The 25,000-nt window shown below is 38.0% G+C and overlaps 1 protein-coding gene across 6 annotated transcripts in view; it reads right to left on the bottom strand.

Annotated features, from left to right (window-relative positions):
* adgrl1a (adhesion G protein-coupled receptor L1a) overlaps window positions 1-25,000 on the bottom strand; it is a 502,860-nt gene that overhangs the window by 269,509 nt on the left and 208,351 nt on the right. For all 6 annotated transcript variants that reach the window (XM_061905195.1, XM_061905196.1, XM_061905201.1 and 3 more), the window contains one exon: window positions 123-257. In XM_061905195.1, coding sequence (XP_061761179.1) covers window positions 123-183 — 61 coding nt within the window. In that variant the 5' untranslated portion in view covers window positions 184-257. The remainder of the gene's footprint in view (window positions 1-122; window positions 258-25,000) is intronic.

Below are 25,000 nucleotides of genomic sequence, written 5' to 3' on the forward strand. Positions count from 1 at the left end.
ATGACACGCTCCTTTGCAGTCCAGAAGGTGGTCAGGGATGCAGCGTGTGCAATATACAAATAAATATAATATAATATAATATATCAGAGCCACGCGCTCGGAGAAAGTGGTTGAAGACCGACCTTGCGAGGACGGGGCCACGTTGCTGAGAGCCACAGTGCACAGCAAGGCGATCCAGGCCATGACGGATGCTGAAGGTGGTCAGCAAGGCACAGGTGATGACTTCTTCAGCGTATATCCACCTTGTGCACAACAACCTGAAAGACAGATGGAGACAAACTTCAGCCCGTATCAATCAATCACACTTTAGTTATAACGCGCTTTTCATACATAGAAGAAATGCAAGGGAAAGTGCTTTACAAAGTTCAAAATGATACCAATATACCCCTGTTATCACATCTGTACGCACAATCACAAAGACACACACACATATGCAACTATATGGACCGAGTACAGAGGGGCCGTGTGAGTAAAGACTATCACATCTGCACCAGGAGGTCATCAGAGACCATGGCCACCAGGACGCTGACACACAAGCACGTCTGAGGAAGCTTGGAGAATAAAAAAATAATACAACTTGTAAAATAGTAAGAACCGTGTGTAGAGATAATACAATAAAATACAAGCAGGACACATGAAGATTAAAAAACGGAGAAACTAAAAATGAAAAAAAACACAAAAATAGAATACATTTTGAGTAAATAAATAATTAATAAATTGAAATAAATGCAATTTTTCATAACAAATGGGATGAAAAGTAAAATACAAATGACTTTAATAAAATAATACCAGGTAAAAGCTAAATCAATCAATCAATCCACGTTTATTTATATAGCCCTGAATCACCAGTGTCCGGAAACGAAATAGAAAAACAAACAAACAAAAAAAGATTGTTTTTTTTTTGTTTTTTTTTTCTTTCAAAATACAAAAAGTAAAATGTAAAAACAAAAGTTGTATATATATTACTCACATGTGAATAATGCTGGATAATAGACTGTATTTATATTATTCACATGTGAATAATGATGTATAATAGACTGTATTTATGTTATTCACATGTGAATAATGCTGTATAATAGACTGTATTTATTCTATTCTCATGTGAATAATGTTGTATAATAGACTGTATTTATATTATTCACATGTGAATAATGATGTATAATAGACTGTATTTATTCTATTCTCATGTGAATAATGCTGCATAATAGACTGTATTTATATTATTCACATGTGAATAATGCTGTATAATAGACTGTATTTATATTATTCACATGTGAATAATGCTGTATAATAAACTGTATTTATTCTATTCACATGTGAATAATGCTGTATAATAAACTGTATTTATGTTATTCACATGTGAATAATGCTGTATAATAGACTGTATTTATATTATTCACATGTGAATAATGCTGTATAATAGACTGTATTTATATTATTCACATGTGAATAATGATGTATAATAGACTGTATTTATATTATTCACATGTGAATAATGCAGTATAATAGACTGTATTTATATTATTCACATGTGAATAATGCTGTATAATAAACTGTATTTATTCTATTCACATGTGAATAATGCTGTATAATAAACTGTATTTATATTATTCACATGTGAATAATGATGTATAATAGACTGTATTTATGTTATTCACATGTGAATAATGCTGTATAATAGACTGTATTTATATTATTCACATGTGAATAATGCTGTATAATAAACTGTATTTATTCTATTCACATGTGAATAATGCTGTATAATAAACTGTATTTATTCTATTCACATGTGAATAATGCTGTATAATAAACTGTATTTATGTTATTCACATGTGAATAATGCAGTATAATAGACTGTATTTATATTATTGACATGTGAATAATGCTGTATAATAAACTGTATTTATTCTATTCACATGTGAATAATGCTGTATAATAAACTGTATTTATGTTATTCACATGTGAATAATGCTGTATAATAGACTGTATTTATATTATTCACATGTGAATAATGCTGTATAATAAACTGTATTTATATTATTCACATGTGAATAATGCAGTATAATAGACTGTATTTATATTATTCACATGTGAATAATGCTGTATAATAAACTGTATTTATTCTATTCACATGTGAATAATGCTGTATAATAAACTGTATTTATATTATTCACATGTGAATAATGATGTATAATAGACTGTATTTATGTTATTCACATGTGAATAATGCTGTATAATAGACTGTATTTATATTATTCACATGTGAATAATGCTGTATAATAAACTGTATTTATTCTATTCACATGTGAATAATGCTGTATAATAAACTGTATTTATGTTATTCACATGTGAATAATGCTGTATAATAGACTGTATTTATATTATTCACATGTGAATAATGCTGTATAATAGACTGTATTTATATTATTCACATGTGAATAATGCTGTATAATAAACTGTATTTATATTATTCACATGTGAATAATGCTGGATAATAGACTGTATTTATATTATTCACATGTGAAGTAGAGAAACAGGTCTGAAGTTTATAAACTGGTGTCTGTCTCCAGTCTTATAAATCGGTAGGACTTTGGCTATTTTCATTCCCAGGTAAACAAATGTCTGCAAAATAGCTCCCTCTTAAAGCTACAGACACACACAACGGTGCTCACTGTCTACACTCCAGCATTTTTGGACAACACGCTTCTGAGACTTATTTGGCATACATTAGTGTGGGACCTTCACATGGCAGCCCACACCCACACTAGCAGGCCATGCTGGTCAGGCAGGTGTGATGGATGCAGATCGCCATGGCGACAGATCGCCTTGGCGACAGCTGTCAGCGCTCGGCAGCCATTGAGCGCTTGATTGAATCAGACATGCGACATATGTTGTGGTCCAATATTCAACATTTCATCTGCAGAGGAGGACATACTACTACTACTACTAGTGTGTGTGTGTGTGTGTGTGTGTGTGTGTGTGTGTGTGTGTGTGTGTGTGTGTGTGTGTGTGTGTGTGTGTGTGTGTGTGTGTGTGCTTGTATTTCTAGCCTTCTTGAGACATGGAGGAAAAGTATCTTCCATATGAGGAGGTGTGATGGTCCCAATAACATTGCATGTAAGAGACAATGTTTCATTTGCACCCCTGCTGGTGACATCTCTCAAAATGAGGGTGATCCCAAAAAGGACCTCTGGTCAACATATGAAATAACAAGTGTGTGTTAAAAAAAAAATAAATGCACCCATTTTGGCCAAAATTAATGAAACGAATGAAATAAATATGCATATAAAGACATACTGTCATAACAAAGCAAATAATGAAGATTAAAAAATAATTACAAACAAAAAATTACAAAATAATAAAATTCTCACAATGTATCAACTTTTTCTTATACAATTGGGGAAAAAAAAGTCTTATATTCTTGGTTGTATTGTGATATTTTCTCGTAAAATTACAACTTTTTTATATAACTAACTTTTTTATGCAAAATGCCGACATTTGTCGTAAAATTCTGACTTTTATCACAATATTGTCCATTTTTTTGTTTGCAAAACAGGGACATTTTTGAGTAAAATGATGACTTTTATCATAATTTTGCCAAGTAAAATTTCCGATTATTATTATAATCTTGCCAAAATTGTAAAGTTTTCTTATATAATTGTGACTTTGGCAGAGTAAAATTACGACTTTTTTCATGAAATTGCCAACATTTTAAGCTTTTCTTGTAAAATTGCGACTGTTATTGAGTGAAATTCCAACTTTTATCATAATATTAATAAATAAATAATAAATGGGTTGTACTTATATAGCGCTTTTCTACCTTCAAGGTACTCAAAGCGCTTTGACACTACTTCCACATTTACACATTCACACACTGATGGAGGGAGCTGCCATGCAAGGCGCTAACCGGCACCCATCAGGAGCAAGGGTGAAGTGTCTTGCTCAGGACACAACGGACGTGACGAGGTTGGTACTAGATGGGGATTGAACCAGGGACCCCCGGGTTGCACACGGCCACTCTTCCACTGCGCCACTGACATCTCTCAAAATGAGGGTGGTCCCAAAAAGGACCTCTGGTCAACATATGAAATAACAAGTGTGTGTAAAAAAATTGAAATGCATCCCTTTTGGCCCAAATGAATTAAACAAATAAAATAAATATGTATATAGAGACATACTGTCATAACAAAGCAAATATAGAAGATTTAAAACCAATTACAAACAAAAAATATAAAACAAAAAAATGACTAAAAACAGTCTTCCGCACAATGTATCAACTTTTTCTTATAAAATTGGGGGGAAATTTTTTTAAATATTTTTGGTTGTATTGCGATATTTTCTCGTAAAATTATTACTTTTTCATGTAACATTAATTTTTTTGCAAAATGGCGACATTTGTCGTAAAATTCTGACTTTTATCACAATATTGTCCATTTTTTGGTTTGCAAAACAGTGACATTTTTGAGTAAAATGATGACTTTTATCATAATTTTGCCAAGTAAAATTTCCGATTATTATTATAATATTGCCAAAATTGTAAAATTCTTATATAATGACGACTTTGGTCGGGTAAAATTACGACTTTTTTCCTAAAATTACCAACATTTTAAGCTTTTCTTGTAAGATTGCGACTGTTTTTGAGTAAAATTCCAACTTTTATCATAATATTACACAAATATTCAGTTTTTCTCATAAATTTTGGACTTGTGCTTAGTAAAATGACAACTTTTACTATAATATTGCCAAAATTCAAACTTTTTCTTGTAAAATTGTGACCGTTTTATGGTGAAATTCCAACTTATTTTTCACAATTTTTTTTATATTTGCATAATATTCATATATTATTCATGTTGTAAATACACATCTTTATATATCTAGAAAGGCTGGTCTTAAAGAGGGAGGCATTTTTCTCAGGTCTCAAGAAGGTACGAAATACAAAAATGTGTGAAAGTGTGTGTGTGTGTGTGTGTGTGTGTGTGTGTGTGTGTGTGTGTGTGTGTGTGTGTGTGTGTGTGTGTGTGTGTGTGTGTGTGTGTGTGTGTGTGTGTGTGCGCGCCTGTGCGTGTTTGTATTTCTAGCCTTCTTGAGACATGGAGGAAAAGTATCTTCCATACGAGGAAGTGTGAACAAATCATGGTCCCAATAACATTGCATCTAACAGACAATGTCTCATTTGCACCCCTGCTGGTGACATCTCTCAACATGAGGGTGGTCCCAAAAAGGACCTCTGGTCAACATATGAAATAACAAGTGTGTGTAAAAAAAAATTTAATGCAGCCCTTTTGGCCAAAATTAATGAAACGAATGAAATAAATATGTATATAGAGACATACTGTCATAACAAAGCAAATAATGAAGATTAAAAACCAATTACAAACAAAAAATACAAAATAATAAAATAACTAAAAGCAGTCTTTTTCTCACAATGTATCAACTTTTTCTTATACAATTGGGAAAAAAAAGTCTTATAGTGACATTTTCTCGTAAAACTACTTCTTTTTTATGTAACAAATTTTTTTGCAAAATGCTGACAATTGTCGTAAAATTCAGACTTTTATCACAATATTGTCCATTTTTTTGTTTGCAAAACAGTGACATTTTTGAGTAAAATTATGACTTTTATCACAATTTTGCCAAGTAAAGTTTCCGATTATTATTATAACATTGCCAAAATTGTAAAGTTTTCTTATATAATTGTGACTTTGGTCGGGTAAAATTACGACTTTTTTCATGAAATTGCCAACATTTTAAGCTTTTCTTGTAAAATTGGGACTGTTTTTGAGTAAAATTCCAACTTTTATCATAATATTACACAAATATTCAGTTTTTCTCATACATTTTGGACTTGTGTTTAGTAAAATTATGACTTTTATTATAATATTGCCAAAATTCAAACTTTTTCTTGTAAAATTCTGACCTTTTTATTGTGAAATTCCAACTTATTTTTAACAATGTTTTTTATATTTGCATAATATTTATATATTATTCATGTTGTAAATACACATCTTTATATATCTAGAGCCCTGTGATGAGGTGGCGACTTGTCCAGGGTGTACCCCTCCTTCCGCCCGATTGTAGCTGAGATAGGCGCCAGCGCCCCCCGCGACCCCAAAAGGGAATAAACGGCAGAAAAATGGATGGATGGATGGATATATATCTAGAAAGGCTGGTCTTAAAGAGGGAGGCATTTTTCTCAGGTCTCAAGAAGGTACGAAATACAAGAGTGTGTGAAAGTGTGTGTGTGTGTGTGTGTGTGTGTGTGTGTGTGTGTGTGTGTGTGTGTGTGTGTGTGTGTGTGTGTGTGGTGTGTGTGTGTGGTGCCGCAGGACTCTCACAACTCATTTGCTTAATGAAATAAATCACAATCTGGAACTTAAGCTCTGATTTTTTGACAGTAGAGCCGGGCCGGGTCCTCTGGGGACTTACAACAGCGCTCCGTAAACAGACACTGAGACTCCCCCCTGCTGTGTGTGTGTGTGTGTGTGTGTGTGTGTTGGTTTGGATTGTGGTGTCAGGTTGGTTGGCTTTCAGGGGATTGAGTTCATCCCTCCAACTCTTTATCCTATTTTTGCTTGATAGATGACACCAACTATCCATCTTTTGTTTTTCTACTGCAATTGGACTTTAAACACGCGCGATTCTTTCATGTCCGAGTCGTGAAAAGATGTCCCGGCCCTCCTTATCATCCCTGCTTACCCCCCTCCACCGCCGCACTCCCCTCCTGGCGCTGACCTTCTCTGATATTTACCCAACTCCCCAGTGGCGGTGCCCGGCCCAAAGCTACGACCTGCTGGGCTGTCGCCGGGCGGATTAGTGGGGCCCATCACTACGAGCACGCCGGAGCTAGAGAGCGGGAAAGTGAGCGGTCCCGCGGACGTCTTCTTCTGTCGGGCGTCGACCGTGACGGAAAAGGACACGGCCAGGGGGGAGCGCAGAGCGGACCCGGCCCACAGAGGCGGTAGGATATGTGCTGCACGTTCAACACGATGTTGCAATAATACATCTTTACAGGACCTATCTCACATTATAAATACTATTTTCATATCAACAATGCAATCCAAGATTTGGGAGGCTCAACACAAAACAATATGTTGTTTGTACCCAACTGCTATAATAATAATATTAATATATTTTATTTATAAAAAACACTTTACGTTGAGCAAACATCCTCAAAGTGCCACAGTGTAAATTGTAATAATAATAATAAAAAGATAATAAAAATAAATATGATATAAAACTAGAAACAGTCCAATAGCGAGAACCATCATGCATGTCTGTAAAAAGGCTTTTTAAAAAAAAAAAACATTCACAGTCTGAGGTGCCCTAAGGTGGTCAGGGAGAGCGTTCCACAGACTGGGAGCAGCGGAGCAGAAAGCCCGGTCTCCCATAGTTCGTAGCTTTGCCCGTGGATGTTGGAGGAGGTTAGCCTGTTTGGAGCGGTGGTGTGCTAAAATAATAATGCATCAAATTGACATAGTTCAGGCTGTAATGATTCTAAATTGTCATTTATGTTTTTGAGAAATGTTGGGGTTTTGCGCGAAAGCTATGAAAAAGTAAAAAGTATCATATTTTCCAAACTTTAAGCCGCTGCTTATTTTTCCCCACACTTTGAGCCCTGCGGCTAATGTGTTGAAAACAATGCTACATGAAACAAATATTTTTTTATAAAACACCGACATTGACTCTAAAAAAAAAATATATATATATTGTTTGTGCGATGGCATCATCTTTTGGACTAGTTCACTCACTGTACCTCTGGTTCCGTGCCTTGAACCGGAAGTATACTCAACCATAGCATTTCTGATCAAAAAAACGTATTCAATTATCACTCGAAGCAATTATTATTATTATTATTTTTAAGTTTTACAATATAACTTAAACAATTCATACTTACTAAACCGTCACACCAACACATTATTGTGTGGTCACTGAGTTGGTTTAGCCGATTGAAAACCAAGCATCCGTAGCTAGTGGGTTCATGACAAGGAAATCTGTTTTGTTTGATCAGCTGTTTTACTGCCATGTGACAGGCGCCAATTACAAACAATTAATGTATGTACATAAACATTTACAAATATCTCATTTCACAACAAACGTATACATACATATATACAAACATATACTGTATATATACATATATATATGTACATATATATATTTACATATGTATATATACATACATATATATACATATATATATATATATATATACATACATACATATATATACATATATATATATATATATATATATATATATATATATATACATATATACATACATATATATACATACATACATACATATATATACATACATACATACATACACATATATACATACACATATATACATATATACATACACATATATACATATATACATATATATATATATATATATATATATATGTCTATGTCGGTGTTTTATTAAAAAACTATTTGTTACATATGGCATTGTTTTCAACTCATTAGCCGCAGGGCTCAAAGTGTGGGGAAAAATAAGCAGCGGCTTAAAGTTCGGAAAATATGATACTTCACTTTTCACTTTTTCATAGCTTTCGCGCAAAACCCCAACATTTCTCAAAACATAAATGACAATTTAGAATCATTACAGCCTGAAGTATGTCAATTTGATGCATTATTATTTTAGCACACCACCGCTCCAAACAGGCTAACCTCCTCCAACCTCCACGGACAAAGCTACGAACTATGGGAGACCGGGCTTTTTGCTCCGCTGCTCCCAGTCTGTGGAACGCTCTACCTGACCACCTGAGGGCACCTCAGACTGTGAATGCTTTGAAAAAAGGCTTAAAAACCCATTTTTTAAAAAAGCCTTGTTATAGACATGCATTCTGGTTCTAGCTATTGGGCTGTTTCTAGTTTATATATATATATATATATATATATATATATATATATATATATATATATATATATATGTAAATGCGGCTTATAGTCAAGTGTGGCTAATATTTATTTATTATAAAATGTGGTGGGTTTGGCTTAAATACAGAACCTTTTTGGAATAAAGTGAAGTGAATTATATTTATATAGCGCTTTTCTCTAGTGACTCAAAGCGCTTTACATCTTCTTCAACTATAATCATGCATCAACATGGATGTTCTTTGTCAAATCATAGCCAAGGTTGAAAATATTGCACTTTGCACCTAATATTTTTAAAAATAATATTGCATTTTTTCGCTCTTTCTTCCCATTGAAAACAACAACAACAAAGTGGTGGTTTCCATGACAACAAGAGGACAAGAAGTTAAAATGTACAGTTAGGTCTAAAGGTAGTGAAATGTAACTCGGATGGAAACATTCACATCCAGCAGAGTTTTCTCTACTCACTTTTTGAGCTTTTATTAATAAAAAAAAAAGTCCAACTGCTTGCTTTATTTTTGTTTGTCCCCTCCTTGAAAGCCCCTTCAATATTGTGCAGTCGCGCTCTCGTGGCCTCGGCAGATGAGGACGGCGACAAAAGTGAGGTCGTAATGACGGCGGCGGGAAGAAAAAGGCTTTCTGTTTGGTGAGCACAAGGTGGTCGGACGGATTGATGGATTAAAGCAAACAAAGGCGCGACAAGAGGAAGAAAAGAGGCTGCGGGAGTAAACAGCCGACACATGAATGAGGTGAAGAATGAGGAAGTGCTTATGGCCGACAATAAAAGACCAGCGTGAGTCAGCAGACCTCGCCGACATTTCCTTAGAATATTACAATTATTCAACATAAACCTACACATTTTTTGGTTTCATCATAAAAAAAAAAAAAAAAAAGGGGGAAACGAATCAGGTCCGTGTACCTTCTGCTCATTCTACTTCAAACTCTGAAACCCAAACCAAAATACAAAATAAGGGCCATTTTTTACATTTTTATTACGCTAATTATTTTAAAACCCCTTCTCACTCCGCCACTTACCAAAGGCATGCGGTAAATTTAGGCCTGCGCTTATAAATTTGAGTGTGATGTAAGGATACCATCATGAATAGCACATTTAATAAAAAAAAACGTTATTATGGTCTTACTTTTACTTATAAATGAAGTCCATGCGCAGCTCCTTCTGATCAAAAGCATCGATAACTTGTTTATAGAAGTCTTCCTTATCTTTCTTCAGTTTTAAAAGTCTTTTTTTATTACCTCCTGCTTTGATTGAAAGTCCAGTTTAGAAAACTGTCTTTTTTTAGATATGTAATCCTCCATGTTAAAAGTGCAAGCGAGAGGAAAAAATAAACGATCGCTGCTTGTTGTCACTTCTTCTGCAGCCGAGTAGTCGCAAGAAGGATCACTAGCGCCCTCTACCACCAGGAGGCGGGAGTCATTTAATGACTCATATTTGACACACGCAGCTACGGTATATTAATGAAACATAGCTGCTTACTGTTCTTTTTAGCATATTCAATAGCTTGGACCTCAAATCCTACTGAATAGTTCTTAATCTTCTTCCCTTTGAAATGATTGAAATCAGCCTCCTCCATTTCTAAAATGACGACAGGTGAAGTGTCACTCGTGACGTGACGAGTTTGACCCTGTGGAAATTACTGTATAAACATATGCTAATTATTTGGCGGAAATTCTAGACATACGCTAATAAAAATAATATTTTGCGAAACGAGTTTGACCCGGCGTTAATGCTAAGCATGCGCTAATTATTTTGCGAAACGAGTTTGACCCGGCAGTAATTCTAGGCAGGCGCATACTATACACTCGGCGGCAATTCAAGGAAATACTGTATATATGGCAGATTTTAAAAACACAAAAAAATGGTTGATTTTCGTTAAAATATTGCCATAAAAGTGGATTCTGTGTTGTTTTTCTTTGATGGATGTGTATTTTTCCAGATAAACACAAAAATGGAGTATAAGTTCATCCAAAATGCAAAAATGCATACATGATTTGTATTACTGCTGTAGGAGCACTTGCATACAGAGGTTTTTTAACCCTTTAACAACACGCTTTGAATGAGAATAACAAAAACAAAAACAAAAATACCTGCGGTGCGTTGGTGTCTTGCTAGATCTTGTAGAAATACGTAATTGTTATTCCTGCTGTAGGAGCACTTGCACACGGAGGAGGAGCTACACCATGTTTACATACCATCCTAGTCAATGCCGTTGGGTCCTTGGGCAAGACCTGCTCCCAGTGCCACCCACACTGGTTTTAAATCTAACTCAGATATTGGGTTTCACTATGTAAAGCACTTTGAGTCACTAGAGAAAAGCGCTATATAAATATAATTCACAAATATAATTCACTTGGCATGAAGGGAGTTGAGGTCAAGTCGCCAGGCTGACCAACTGGCAACTACAGGTTTAAATAATGGACATGATTAGTGCAAACAGGTGTGAGACATGAGGACAGGGTGAAAACTAATGAGTTGCTATGGCAACAAAACAAACCAGGAAGCGCGAAAACAGGAACTGATTGTCCAAAAAACAAAACCGAATATGACCAAAACAAAACATGATCCCAACGACGTGACACCAAGTGTGTGTATAAGGTGGTTACTATTTTTGGGGTTAGGGTGGTAGGGGGCACAGACTTTGATGATACGCCCCTGGCAGCTACCAAGTGTCTTTAAAAAGAAAAAAAAAGGGACTATGGAGGTCAAGTCGCCAGGCTGACCAACTGGCAACTACAGGTTTAAATAATGGATATGATTAGTGCAAACAGGTGTGAAACATGAGGACAGGGTGAAAACTAATGAGTTGCTATGGTAACAAAACAAACCAGGAAGCGCTTAAAACAGGAACTGATTGTCCAAAAAACAAAACCGAACATGACCAAAACAAAACATGATCCCAAAGACGTGACACCAAGTGTGTGTATAAGGCGGCTACTATTTTTGGGGTTAGAGTGGTAGGGGGCACAGACTTTGATGATACGCCCCTGGCAGCTACCAAGTGTCTTTAAAAAGAAAAAAAAAGGGACTATGGAGGTCAAGTCGCCAGGCTGACCAACTGGCAACTACAGGTTTAAATAATGGATATGATTAGTGCAAACAGGTGTGAAACATGAGGACAGGGTGAAAACTAATGAGTTGCTATGGTAACAAAACAAACCAGGAAGTGCGAAAACAGGAACTGATTGTCCAAAAAACAAAACCAAACATGACCAAAACAAAACATGATCCCAACGACGTGACACCAAGTGTGCGTATAAGGTGGTTACTATTTTTGGGGTTAGGGTGGTAGGGGGCACAGACTTTGATGATACGCCCCTGGCAGCTACCAAGTGTCTTTAAAAAGAAAAAAAAAGGGACTATGGAGGTCAAGTCGCCAGGCTGACCAACTGGCAACTACAGGTTTAAATAATGGACATGATTAGTGCAAACAGGTGTGAGACATGAGGACAGGGTTAAAACTAATGAGTTGCTATGGCAACAAAACAAACCAGGAAGCGCTTAAAACAGGAACTGATTGTCCAAAAAACAAAACCGAACATGACCAAAACAAAACATGATCCCAAAGACGTGACACCAAGTGTGTGTATAAGGCGGCTACTATTTTTGGGGTTAGAGTGGTAGGGGGCACAGACTTTGATGATACGCCCCTGGCAGCTACCAAGTGTCTTTAAAAAGAAAAAAAAAGGGACTATGGAGGTCAAGTCGCCAGGCTGACCAACTGGCAACTACAGGTTTAAATAATGGATATGATTAGTGCAAACAGGTGTGAAACATGAGGACAGGGTGAAAACTAATGAGTTGCTATGGTAACAAAACAAACCAGGAAGCGCGAAAACAGGAACTGATTGTCCAAAAAACAATACCAAACATGACCAAAACAAAACATGATCCCATAGACGTGACACCAAGTGGGCGTATAAGGCGGCTACTATTTTTGGGGTTAGGGTGGTAGGGGGCACAGACTTTGATGATACGCCCCTGGCAGCTACCAAGTGTCTTTAAAAAGAAAAAAAAAGGGACTATGGAGGTCAAGTCGCCAGGCTGACCAACTGGCAACTACAGGTTTAAATAATGGATATGATTAGTGCAAACAGGTGTGAAACATGAGGACAGGGTGAAAACTAATGAGTTGCTATGGTAACAAAACAAACCAGGAAGCGCGATAACAGGAACTGATTGTCCAAAAAACAAAACCGAATATGACCAAAACAAAACATGATCCCAACGACGTGACACCAAGTGTGTGTATAAGGTGGTTACTATTTTTGGGGTTAGGGTGGTAGGGGGCACAGACTTTGATGATACGCCCCTGGCAGCTACCAAGTGTCTTTAAAAAGAAAAAAAAAAGGACTATGGAGGTCAAGTCGCCAGGCTGACCAACTGGCAACTACAGGTTTAAATAATGGACATGATTAGTGCAAACAGGTGTGAAACATGAGGACAGGGTGAAAACTAATGAGTTGCTATGGTAACAAAACAAACCAGGAAGCGCGATAACAGGAACTGATTGTCCAAAAAACAAAACCGAATATGACCAAAACAAAACATGATCCCAACGACGTGACACCAAGTGTGCGTATAAGGTGGTTACTATTTTTGGGGTTAGGGTGGTAGGGGGCACAGACTTTGATGATACGCCCCTGGCAGCTGACAAGTGTCTTTAAAAAGAAAAAAAAAGGGACTATGGAGTAATTTCACGCTGCTGGTGGGAACATTTGCAGCAAAGAAGAAGAAAATAAAGCGACAGTGGCACAAAGATGGCGGGTTATCTTGTTTTCTGAACGCCGCCTTCTGTGCCTTCCCGTCTTTTAATTCACGGGCGGCCTTGATCCAAAGCAAATAGTCTCATTATGCTCTTCGACTGGATCATTTTGATAATCACCATCATCATTAGGATCACTTTGCCTTAGAATAGGATGCCGTTATGAATAAGAGGAGTGCTTTTTTCCCCATCGCACACGCAAAAAAGAAGAAGAGGCTTTTCAGAACATTACCCCCGTCAGAATGGGGGGGGGGAGGAATAAAAAGGAGAGCGGACAAAGAATTTGCATGGACGAGTTTTTGCTGAACAACGAGGAAAAGCTCTCAACTTTCAGATAAAAGACAATATGCTGGGACATATTGTACATTGTTATCAGAGATGGAGGTTGTCCTGCCTACTCTACCCTTGCGCACCAAATGTATAATATAATGATTTGTTTTTTGTTTTTTTTGTTTATTTCGGACGCAAAAAAATACAATACTCATCATCCACACATTTTAAAGAATAATATAATCTCTAATACAGTAAAAAAAAAATAGTGATTTTACAAGACAATAAGTGATTACACTAATAATACATTTTCACCTTGTGTGTAACAATATTCACTATTCACAATATTCACTATCATATATAATTACATCCACATATACTCAAAAATAATAAACTTACTAATCATAACATTAACGATAATTTAAATCAATAAATTGCATAGAGTCCAGTCCATAGTGGATCTAACATAATAGTGAGAGTCCAGTCCATAGTGGATCTAACATAATAGTGAGAGTCCAGTCCATAGTGGATCTAACATAATAGTGAGAGTCCAGTCCATAGTGGATCTAACATAATAGTGAAAGTCCAGTCCATAGTGGATCTAACATAATAGTGAGAGTCCAGTCCATAGTGGATCTAACATAATAGTGTGAGAGTCCAGTCCATAGTGGATCTAACATAATAGTGAGAGTCCAGTCCATAGTGGATCTAACATAATAGTGAGAGTCCAGTCCATAGTGGATCTAACATAATAGTGAGAGTCCAGTCCATAGTGGATCTAACATAATAGTGAAAGTCCAGTCCATAGTGGATCTAACATAATAGTGAGAGTCCAGTCCATAGTGGATCTAACATAATAGTGAGAGTCCAATCCATAGTGGATCTAACATAATAGTGTGAGAGTCCAGTCCATAGTGGATCTAACATAATAGTGAGAGTCCAGTCCATAGTGGATCTAACATAATAGTGAGAGTCCAGTCCATAGTGGATCTAACATAATAGTGAGAGTCCAGTCCATAGTGGATCTAACATAATAGTGAGAGTCCAGTCCATAGTGGATCTAACATAATAGTGAGAGTCCAGTCCATAGTGGATCTAACATAATAGTGTGAGTGTCCAGTCCATAGTGGATCTAACATAATAGTGAGATTCCAGTCCATAGTGGATCTAACATAATAGTGTGAGAGTCCAGTCCATAGTGGATCTAACATAATAGTGAGAGTCCAGTCCATAGTGGATCTAACATAATAGTGAGAGTCCAGTCCATAGTGGATCTAACATAATAGTGAGAGTCCAGTCCATAGTGGATCTAACATAATAGTGAGAGTCCAGTCCATAGTGGATCTAACATAATAGTGTGAGAGTCCAGTCCATAGTGGATCTAACATAATAGTGAGAGTCCAGTCCATAGTGGATCTAACATAATAGTGAGAGTCCAGTCCATAGTGGATCTAACATAGAAGAATGCAATCCATTAACTCCCAAACACAAGGGCTGAGATTGGAGGCAAAGAATATTCCGGCTAGATCTTGCGGAGATGAAGAACTAGGACCATGGGCAGGTGCCGGGGTGTCCTACAGTGAGATAGTCGGACTCGGTCTCTGGCTGCTGATCTAAGTTTCACAAGTAAAGGTCCAACTGAAGCGCTGCCAGAGAAGTTCCGCTCCACAAAACCCGCTGGCAGCCGCTCACGACTTGATGAGCTTTTTAACACATTTCAAGACCGGCTCCGTGTTGGAGGACAGACTGCATGCGGACTTCAGGGACCAGAAGGTGTTTATTATTAGGGGACGACTGGCATGATCTAGAAGAAGATGTGACAGCTTATAACAGGGGTGTCCAAACTTTTTCCACTTAGGGCTGCACTCTGAATAATCAAAGCAAGCGTGGGCCATTTTGATATATTTTATTTAAAAAAATAAAATATATGTATAAAAATATACATTTGGGCCTCCACTCAGGCTTGACCCCGGGGACCCCAAAGGGTTTTAGTCAAAAATATATAAAAAAAATGTGTCATTATTCAGTATTTTTTTTCTATTTTTTATTATTCAACTTTTAAATCTCTAGGTCATGATTTTAAATATTTAAGTTGTATGCTCTTTTTGTCACAAAAAAAAACATTTTTTTAATGGAAAAATCACAAAATATGCAATAATTTCACCCAATAATTTTTTCAAGTGGAATATTTGAAATTATATAATAATTAGAACATTAAAAGGTGAATAACTCATAACACTATTGATTTTTTTATATATTTTTTTAGCAATGACATTAGAAAACAAATCCCACTAAAATTATTGGTGATCATTTTTTTTTTTGCTGTTTACTTTGAACACAATAATCTCGAGATCAACTTCAGATTTATCCGTCAATTATATGTTTTATTGTCTTTTATGTTTTTTGTTTGTTAATTTTAGGCCCGTCCTTAAAGAAAACAGCTCAGTTTTTATATGGCAAACACAAAATATGCAACATTTCCCCCAAAAAATATCTCAAAGTGGAACATTTAACGTGACATAATTGGAGCCTTGAATAGGTTAATAATTCATAATGATGTATTATTATTTTTTAAAGAAAGAAACAGCCAAATTTGAATCTTATTTCTAATTATTTTGAATTTCTTTGAAAATTTTTCTTCTGGAAAATCAAGAAAAAATAATGATTTGTCTTTGTTAGAAATATAGTTTGGTCCAATTTGTTATATATTCTAACAAAGTGCAGATTGGATTTGAACCTATTTAAAACATGTCATCAAAATTCTAAAAATAATTTTAATCTAGGCCTGCGATGAGTTGGCGACTTGTCCAGGGTGTACCCCGCCTTCCGCCCGATTGTAGCTGAGGTAGGCGCCAGCGCCCCCCGCAACCCCAAAAGGGAATAAGCGGTAGGAAATGGATGGAAGTTGTATGCTCTTTTTGTCACAAAAAAACTTTTTTATGGAAAAATCACAAAATATGCAATAATTTCACCCAATCATTTTTTAAGTGGATTATTTGAGATTATATGATAATTAGAGCATTAAAAATGTGAATAATTCATTACCCTATTGATTTTTTTTTTTTTTTTAGCAATGACATTAAAAAACAAAAAACACTAAAATGATTGGTGATCCAAAAGGGTTCTACTCATTTTTTTTTTTTTACTGTTTACTTTTAACACAATAATCTTGAGATCAACTTCAGATTTATCCGTCAATTATAAGTTTTATTGTTTATGTTTTTTGTTTGTTCATTTTAGGCCCTTCCTTTAAAAAAAACAGCTCAGTTTTTTATATGGCAAACACAAAATATGCAACATTTCCCCCCCAAAATATCTCAAAGTGGACGTAATTGGAGCCTTGAATAGGTCAATAATTCATAATGACATTGATTTTGATGTATTATTATTTTTTAAAGAAAGAAACAGCCAAATTTAAATCTTATTTCAAATTATTTTGAATTTCTTTTAACATTTTTCTTCTGGAAAATCTAGAAGAAATAATGATTTGTGTTTGTTAGAAATATAGTTTTGTGAAATTTGTTATATATTCTAACAAAGTGCAGATTGGATTTGAACCTATTTAAAACATGTCATCAAAATTCTAAAAATAATCTTAATCTGGGCCTGCGATGAGGTGGCGACTTGTCCAGGGTGTACCCCGCCTTCCGCCCGATTGTAGCTGAGATAGGCGCCAGCGCCCCCCGCGACCCCAAAAGGGAATAAGCGGTAGGAAATGGATGGAAGTTGTATGCTCTTTTTGTCACAAAAAAAACTTTTTTATGGAAAAATTACAAAATATGCAATAATAAGTGGATTATTTAAGATCATATGATAATTAGAGCATTTAAAAAGGTGAATAACTCATTACACTATTTATTTATTTTTTTTTTTTTTTTTAGCAATGACATTAAAAAAACAAAAAACACTAAAATTATTGGTGATCCAAAAGGGTCCTACTCATTTTTTTTTTTTTTACTGTTTACTTTGAACACAATAATCTTGAGATCAACTTCAGATTTATCCATCAATTATAAGTTTTATTGTTTATGTTTTTTGTTTGTTCATTTTAGGCCCTTCCTTTAAAAAAAAACAGCTCAGTTTTTTATATGGAAAAAACAAAATATGTAACATTTTCCCCCCAAAATATCTCAAAGTGGACGTAATTGGAGCCTTGAATAGGTCAATAATTCATAATGACATTGATTTAGATTTATTATTATTTTTTAAAGAAAGAAACAGCCTAATTTAAATGTTATTTCAAATTATTTTGAATTTCTTTTAACATTTTCGTTCTGGAAAATTTAGAAGAAATAATGATTTGACTTTGTTAGAAATATAGCTTGGTCCAATTTGTTATATATTCTAACAAAGTGCAGATTGGATTTGAAAATTCTAAAAATAATCTTAATCTGGGCCTGCGATTAAGATTATTTTTAGATCTCCTCTCTGAGCTGCTACCTTACCGTGGTAGAGGAGTTTGCGTGTCCCAATGATCCTAGGAGCTATGTTGTCTGGGGGTTTTCATGCCCCCTGGTAGGGTCTCCCAAGACAAACAGGTCCTAGGTGAGTGATCAGACAAAGAGCAGCTCAAAGACTTCTATGGAATTACAACGAAATGAACCCAGATTTCCCTCGCCCGGACGTGGGTCACCGGGGCCCCGCTCTGGAGCCAGGCCCGGAGTTGGGGCACGATGGCGAGCGCCTGGTGGTCGGGCCTGTTCCCATGGGGCCCGGCCGGGCACAGCCCGAAGAGGCAACGTGGGTCATCCCTCCAATGGGCTCACCACTCATAGGAGGGGCCATAGAGGTCGGGTGCATTGTGAGCTGGGCGGCAGCCGAAGGCAGGGCACTTGGCGGTCCGATCCTCGGCTACAGAAGCTAGCTCTTGGGACGTGGAACGTCACCTCACTGGGGGGGAAGGAGCCTGAGCTAGTGCGCGAGGTAGAGAAGTTCCGGCTGGATATAGTCGGACTCACCTCGACGCACAGCAAGGGCTCTGGAACCAGTTCTCTCGAGAGGGACTGGACCCTCTTCCACTCTGGCGTTGCCGGCAGTGAGAGGCGACGGGCTGGGGTGGCAATTCTCGTTGCCCCCCGGCTCAAAGCCTGCACGTTTGAGTTCAACCCAGTGGACGAGAGGGTAGCTTCCCTTCGCCTTCGGGTGGGGGGACGGGTCCTGACTGTTGTTTGTGCTTACGCACCAAACAGCAGTTCAGAATACCCACCCTTTTTGGGTACACTCGAGGGAGTACTGGAAAGTGCTCCTCCGGGTGATTCCCTTGTCCTACTGGGAGACTTCAACGCTCATGTTGGCAACGACAGTGAAACCTGGAGAGGCGTGATTGGGAAGAATGGTCGCCCGGATCTAAACCCGAGTGGTGTTTTGTTATTGGACTTTTGTGCTCGTCACAGTTTGTCGATAACAAACACCATGTTCAAACATAAGGGTGTCCATATGTGCACTTGGCACCAGGACACCCTAGGCCGCAGTTCCATGATCGACTTTGTAGTTGTGTCATCGGATTTGCGGCCTTATGTTTTGGACACTCGGGTGAAGAGAGGGGCGGAGCTTTCTACCGATCACCACCTGGTGGTGAGTTGGCTGCGATGGTGGGGGAGGATGCCGGACAGACCTGGCAGGCCCAAGCGCATTGTGAGGGTCTGCTGGGAACGTCTGGCAGAGTCTCCTGTCAGAGAGAGTTTCAATTCACACCTCCGGGAGAACTTTGAACATGTCAAGAGGGAGGTGCGGGACATTGAGTCTGAGTGGACCATGTTCCGAACCTCTATTGTCGAGGCGGCTGATTGGAGCTGTGGCCGCAAGGTTGTTGGTGCCTGTCGTGGCGGTAATCCCAGAACCCGTTGGTGGACACCAGCAGTGAGGGATGCCGTCAAGCTGAAGAAGGAGTCCTATCGGGTTCTTTTGGCTCATAGGACTCCGGAGGCAGTGGACGGGTACCGACGGGCCAAGCGGTGTGCAGCTTTAGCGGTCGCGGAGGCAAAAACTCGGACATGGGAAGAGTTCGGGGAAGCCATGGAAAACGACTTCCGGACGGCTTCGAAGCGATTCTGGACCACCATACGGCGCCTCAGGAAGGGGAAGCAGTGCACTATCAACACCGTGTATGGTGCGGATGGTGTTCTGCTGACTTCGACTGCGGATGTTGTGGATCGGTGGAGGGAATACTTCGAAGACCTCCTCAATCCCACCAACACGTCTTTCTTTGAGGAAGCGGTGCCTGGGGAATATGTAGTGGACTCTCCTATTTCTGGGGCTGAGGTCGCTGAGGTAGTTAAAAAGCTCCTCGGCGGCAAGGCCCCGGGGCTGGATGAGATCCGCCCGGAGTTCCTTAAGGCTCTGGATGCTGTGGGGCTGTCTTGGTTGACAAGACTCTGCAGCATCGCGTGGACATCGGGGGCGGTACCTCTGGATTGGCAGACCGGGGTGGTGGTCCCTCTCTTTAAGAAGGGGGACCGGAGGGTGTGTTCCAACTATCGTGGGATCACACTCCTCAGCCTTCCCGGTAAGGTTTATTCAGGTGTACTGGAGAGGAGGCTTCGCCGGATAGTCGAACCTCGGATTCAGGAGGAACAGTGTGGTTTTCGTCCTGGTCGTGGAACTGTGGACCAGCTCTATACTCTCGGCAGGGTTCTTGAGGGTGCATGGGAGTTTGCCCAACCAGTCTACATGTGCTTTGTGGACTTGGAGAAGGCATTCGACCGTGTCCCTCGGGAAGTCCTGTGGGGAGTGCTCAGAGAGTATGGGGTATCGGAATGTCTTATTGTGGCAGTCCGCTCCCTGTATGATCAGTGCCAGAGCTTGGTCCGCATTGCTGGCAGTAAGTCGGACACGTTTCCAGTGAAGGTTGGACTCCGCCAAGGCTGTCCTTTGTCACCGATTCTGTTCATAACTTTTATGGACAGAATTTCTAGGCGCAGCCAAGGCGTTGAGGGGTTCCGGTTTGGTGGCCACGGGATTAGGTCTCTGCTTTTTGCAGATGATGTAGTCCTGATGGCTTCATCTGGCCGGGATCTTCAGCTCTCACTGGATCGGTTCGCAGCCGAGTGTGAAGCGACCGGAATGAGAATCAGCACCTCCAAGTCCGAGTCCATGGTTCTCGCCCGGAAAAGGGTGGAGTGCCATCTCCGGGTTGGGGAGGAGACCCTGCCCCAAGTGGAGGAGTTCAAGTACCTAGGAGTCTTGTTCACGAGTGGGGGAAGAGTGGATCGTGAGATCGACAGGCGGATCGGTGCGGCGTCTTCAGTAATGCGGACGTTGTATCGATCCGTTGTGGTGAAGAAGGAGCTGAGCCGGAAGGCAAAGCTCTCAATTTACCGGTCGATCTACGTTCCCATCCTCACCTATGGTCATGAGCTTTGGGTCATGACCGAAAGGATAAGATCACGGGTACAAGCGGCCGAAATGAGTTTCCTCCGCCGGGTGGCGGGGCTCTCCCTTAGAGATAGGGTGAGAAGCTCTGCCATCCGGGAGGAACTCAACGTAAAGCCGCTGCTCCTCCACATCGAGAGGAGCCAGATGAGGTGGTTCGGGCATCTGGTCAGGATGCCACCCGAACGCCTCCCTAGGGATGTGCTTAGGGCACGTCCAGCTGGTAGGAGGCCACGGGGAAGACCCAGGACACGTTGGGAAGACTATGTCTCCCGGCTGGCCTGGGAACGCCTCGGGATCCCCCGGGAAGAGCTAGACGAAGTGGCTGGAGATAGGGAAGTCTGGGCTTCCCTGCTTAGGCTGCTGCCCCCGCGACCCGACCTTGGATAAGCGGAAGATGATGGATGGATGGATGATGGATGGATGGGCCTGCGATGAGGTGGCGACTTGTCCAAGGTGTATCTCGCCTTCCGCCCATTTGTAGGCACCAGCGTCCCCCGCGACCCTAAAGGGAATAAGCGGTAGATAATGGATAGGATGGATGGATGGATCTTAATCAGGAAAAAATACTAATGATGTGCCTTAAAAAAATGTTTTTGTTTTTATAAAAGATTTGAATTAGCTAGTTTTTCTCTTCTTTTTTTGGGGTGAATTTTGAATTTTAAAGAGTCGAAATTGAAGATAATTTATTTAATTTTTTTCGTGTTTTCTCCTCTTTTAAACCATTCAATTAAGTGTTTTTTTTCAACATTTATTCTCTACAAAAAACCTCCCGTAAAAGGAAAAAAAATGTACAACGGAATGACATACAGAAATACCCATTTTTTTTATATATATAGATTTATTTATTAAAGGTAAATTGAGCAAATTGGCAATTTTTGGCAATTTATTTAAGTGTGTATCAAACTGGTAGCCCCTGGCATTAATCAGTAGCCAAGACGTAGCTCTTGCTTTCAAAAAGGTTGCTGACCCCAGATCTAAGATGTTTAATATGTTGCATTTTTTTAACCCTTACCGTACCCCAAATGAACCCAACGGTGACCTTTCACCCCCCAAAAGTGTGTGAGTGCGGCGTCACAGCTCTGCTATTTGCCAGCGTGTGTGTGCATGACGGCAAAGAAGTTGACAGGCAGATCTCCCGCTGCCCATGAAGGCAACATTCCGCCTCCTAGCAACAGGCGGCCGGCAAACAGGAGCACAATCACGCCTTTCTCCCAAATCACAGTGCCGTGCTGCATGAAATATTAGTAATCACACCAAAATAATCCACCAATTGGGTTTGGAAAGTGGAATAAATCAAGAAAAGAGAGAGTTTGCCCCCCCCCTCGCCAGCCCCCAGTGAGCCAGGGCGAGCATTATCTCACTTTGAAGGCACTGCTGAGGAGGACAAAAAAGGTAATCCCGCCTCTGACTCATTCCTGCTGAAGTTTGGTGACACTTGATACTCGGGCAGCAATAAGAGGAGGAGTCACAATAAAATAAAACAGGCTGGATCTATTGATTACCTTCATAAAACTAATCACTTCCTTTATTGAACATGTGACTGAGGGAGGAGGTGAGGTCGCCGGCCGTCAACATGCTGATGATGTCTGGCGCCAAATGTGAAGAAAGGCTTTAATAAACCTCACACAGAAAATTACACTGTTTGTTTGTTTGTTTGTGTTTGCTAGCATCAGCAAAAAGTGAGAAGTACTGGGATCCCACTTCCTGACCAAAGATCGATCCAGACTTTGTTGTGTTGAATTAAAACACAATTTGCTGCGCCTATTTCGGGTGATTAAGTAATTTACCAATTAGTTTGTGACATTCATGGAGTAATTGGATAAAATACACTTTGTAGCTTCAATGTGTGTTGTCGGGAAAATAGTTAAAATTACAATATTCTGCTTGTCATAACTTTCACTATTTTTGTTTTCTAACAAATCATCATCCTTGATATTACAGTTTTTAATTATATGTATATATATATATATATATATATATATAGACAGTATACATATATATATATATATACACAAACACACATTTATACATACACACACATACATACACACACATACATGTATATATGTATATACATACACATATATACATACATACATATATACACATAAACATATATATATATATATATATTTATGTGTATATATGTACGTATAAATATATATATATATATATATATATATATATATATATATATATATATATATATATATATATATATATATATATATATATATATATGCACATACATATATACATGTATACATACATACATACATATATATACACATACGTATATACACATACATGCATACTTATATATATAATGTGTATGTATGTATGTATGTGTATGTATGTATGTATATGTACTATGTATGTAAGTGTATTTATGTATGTATATATGTGTATCTATATATATATATATATATATATATATATATATATATATATATATATATATATATATATATATATATATATATATATATATTTATACATATACATATATATACACACACATGTATGTATATATATATATATATACACATACATATATACACATGTATACACATACATGCATACTTATATATATAATGTGTATGTATGTATGTATATGTACTATGTATGTATGTGTATTTATGTATGTATATGTATGTATCTATATATCTATATATATATTTATACATATACATATATATACACACACACACACATGTATATATACATGTATATATACACATGCATACATATATACATACACATACATATATACACATACGTACATACACTTATATGCATACATATATATATATATATATATATATATATATATATATATATATATATATATATATATATATATATATGTGTATATATGTACGTGTATATATATATATATATATATATGAATACATAGATACATACATACACATATGCATGCATATATATACATTTATAGATATACATCCATATCTATACATACATATGTATACATACAGACATAAATATACATATATACATACATACATACGCTTTAGTATTATTATTATTATGATGATTATTATTGTTATTATTATAATTAAAAAGTGCAATATAAGGGTGATGATGTGCACCTCATTGATTATTCATACAGTGTGATGTATGTATCGTGAGGGTGCAGCAGTCCTGTGTAAGTCCCATGTTGTAGAATACGAGGGGCAGGTAGTGCTCAGACAAACTGTATCCAACAGGGACTAAATAATTGTGATATTGAATGTATGCATCATGTCCTCTTCAAACATCATCTGGCTCCACATCAAACCAACACGTCCACAGTCCTCGGAAATAGAAAAATGCACAATCCTCCATCTGCTCGCTTGCCAGCTGCAACACAAACCTCCATCGACAACGCTGCGTCCACCAGAATATGACACCGGCCCGTATCAACCTCCGCCCTCATTTGTTATCTTCCAGTCGTGCCCGTATCGCTAATCTCTCTTATCCCTTCTTTGGTGTGACGCTATCGTGGCATTCGATACCGTTCCTTCAAACAAGACAATGGTCGCTCGGTGGGGCCGAGGAGGGTGAAAGGCCGACTGAAGCTAGATGTTCTTATTCAAACGGGGATAGCAGCTCCATTCTATCTGTCATACTTCATCATTTCGCCATATTGCCATATTTTTGCTGAAAGGATTTAGTAGAGAACATCC

Source organism: Nerophis ophidion, linkage group LG07, assembly GCF_033978795.1.
Source record: "Nerophis ophidion isolate RoL-2023_Sa linkage group LG07, RoL_Noph_v1.0, whole genome shotgun sequence".
NCBI lineage: Eukaryota > Metazoa > Chordata > Actinopteri > Syngnathiformes > Syngnathidae > Nerophis > Nerophis ophidion.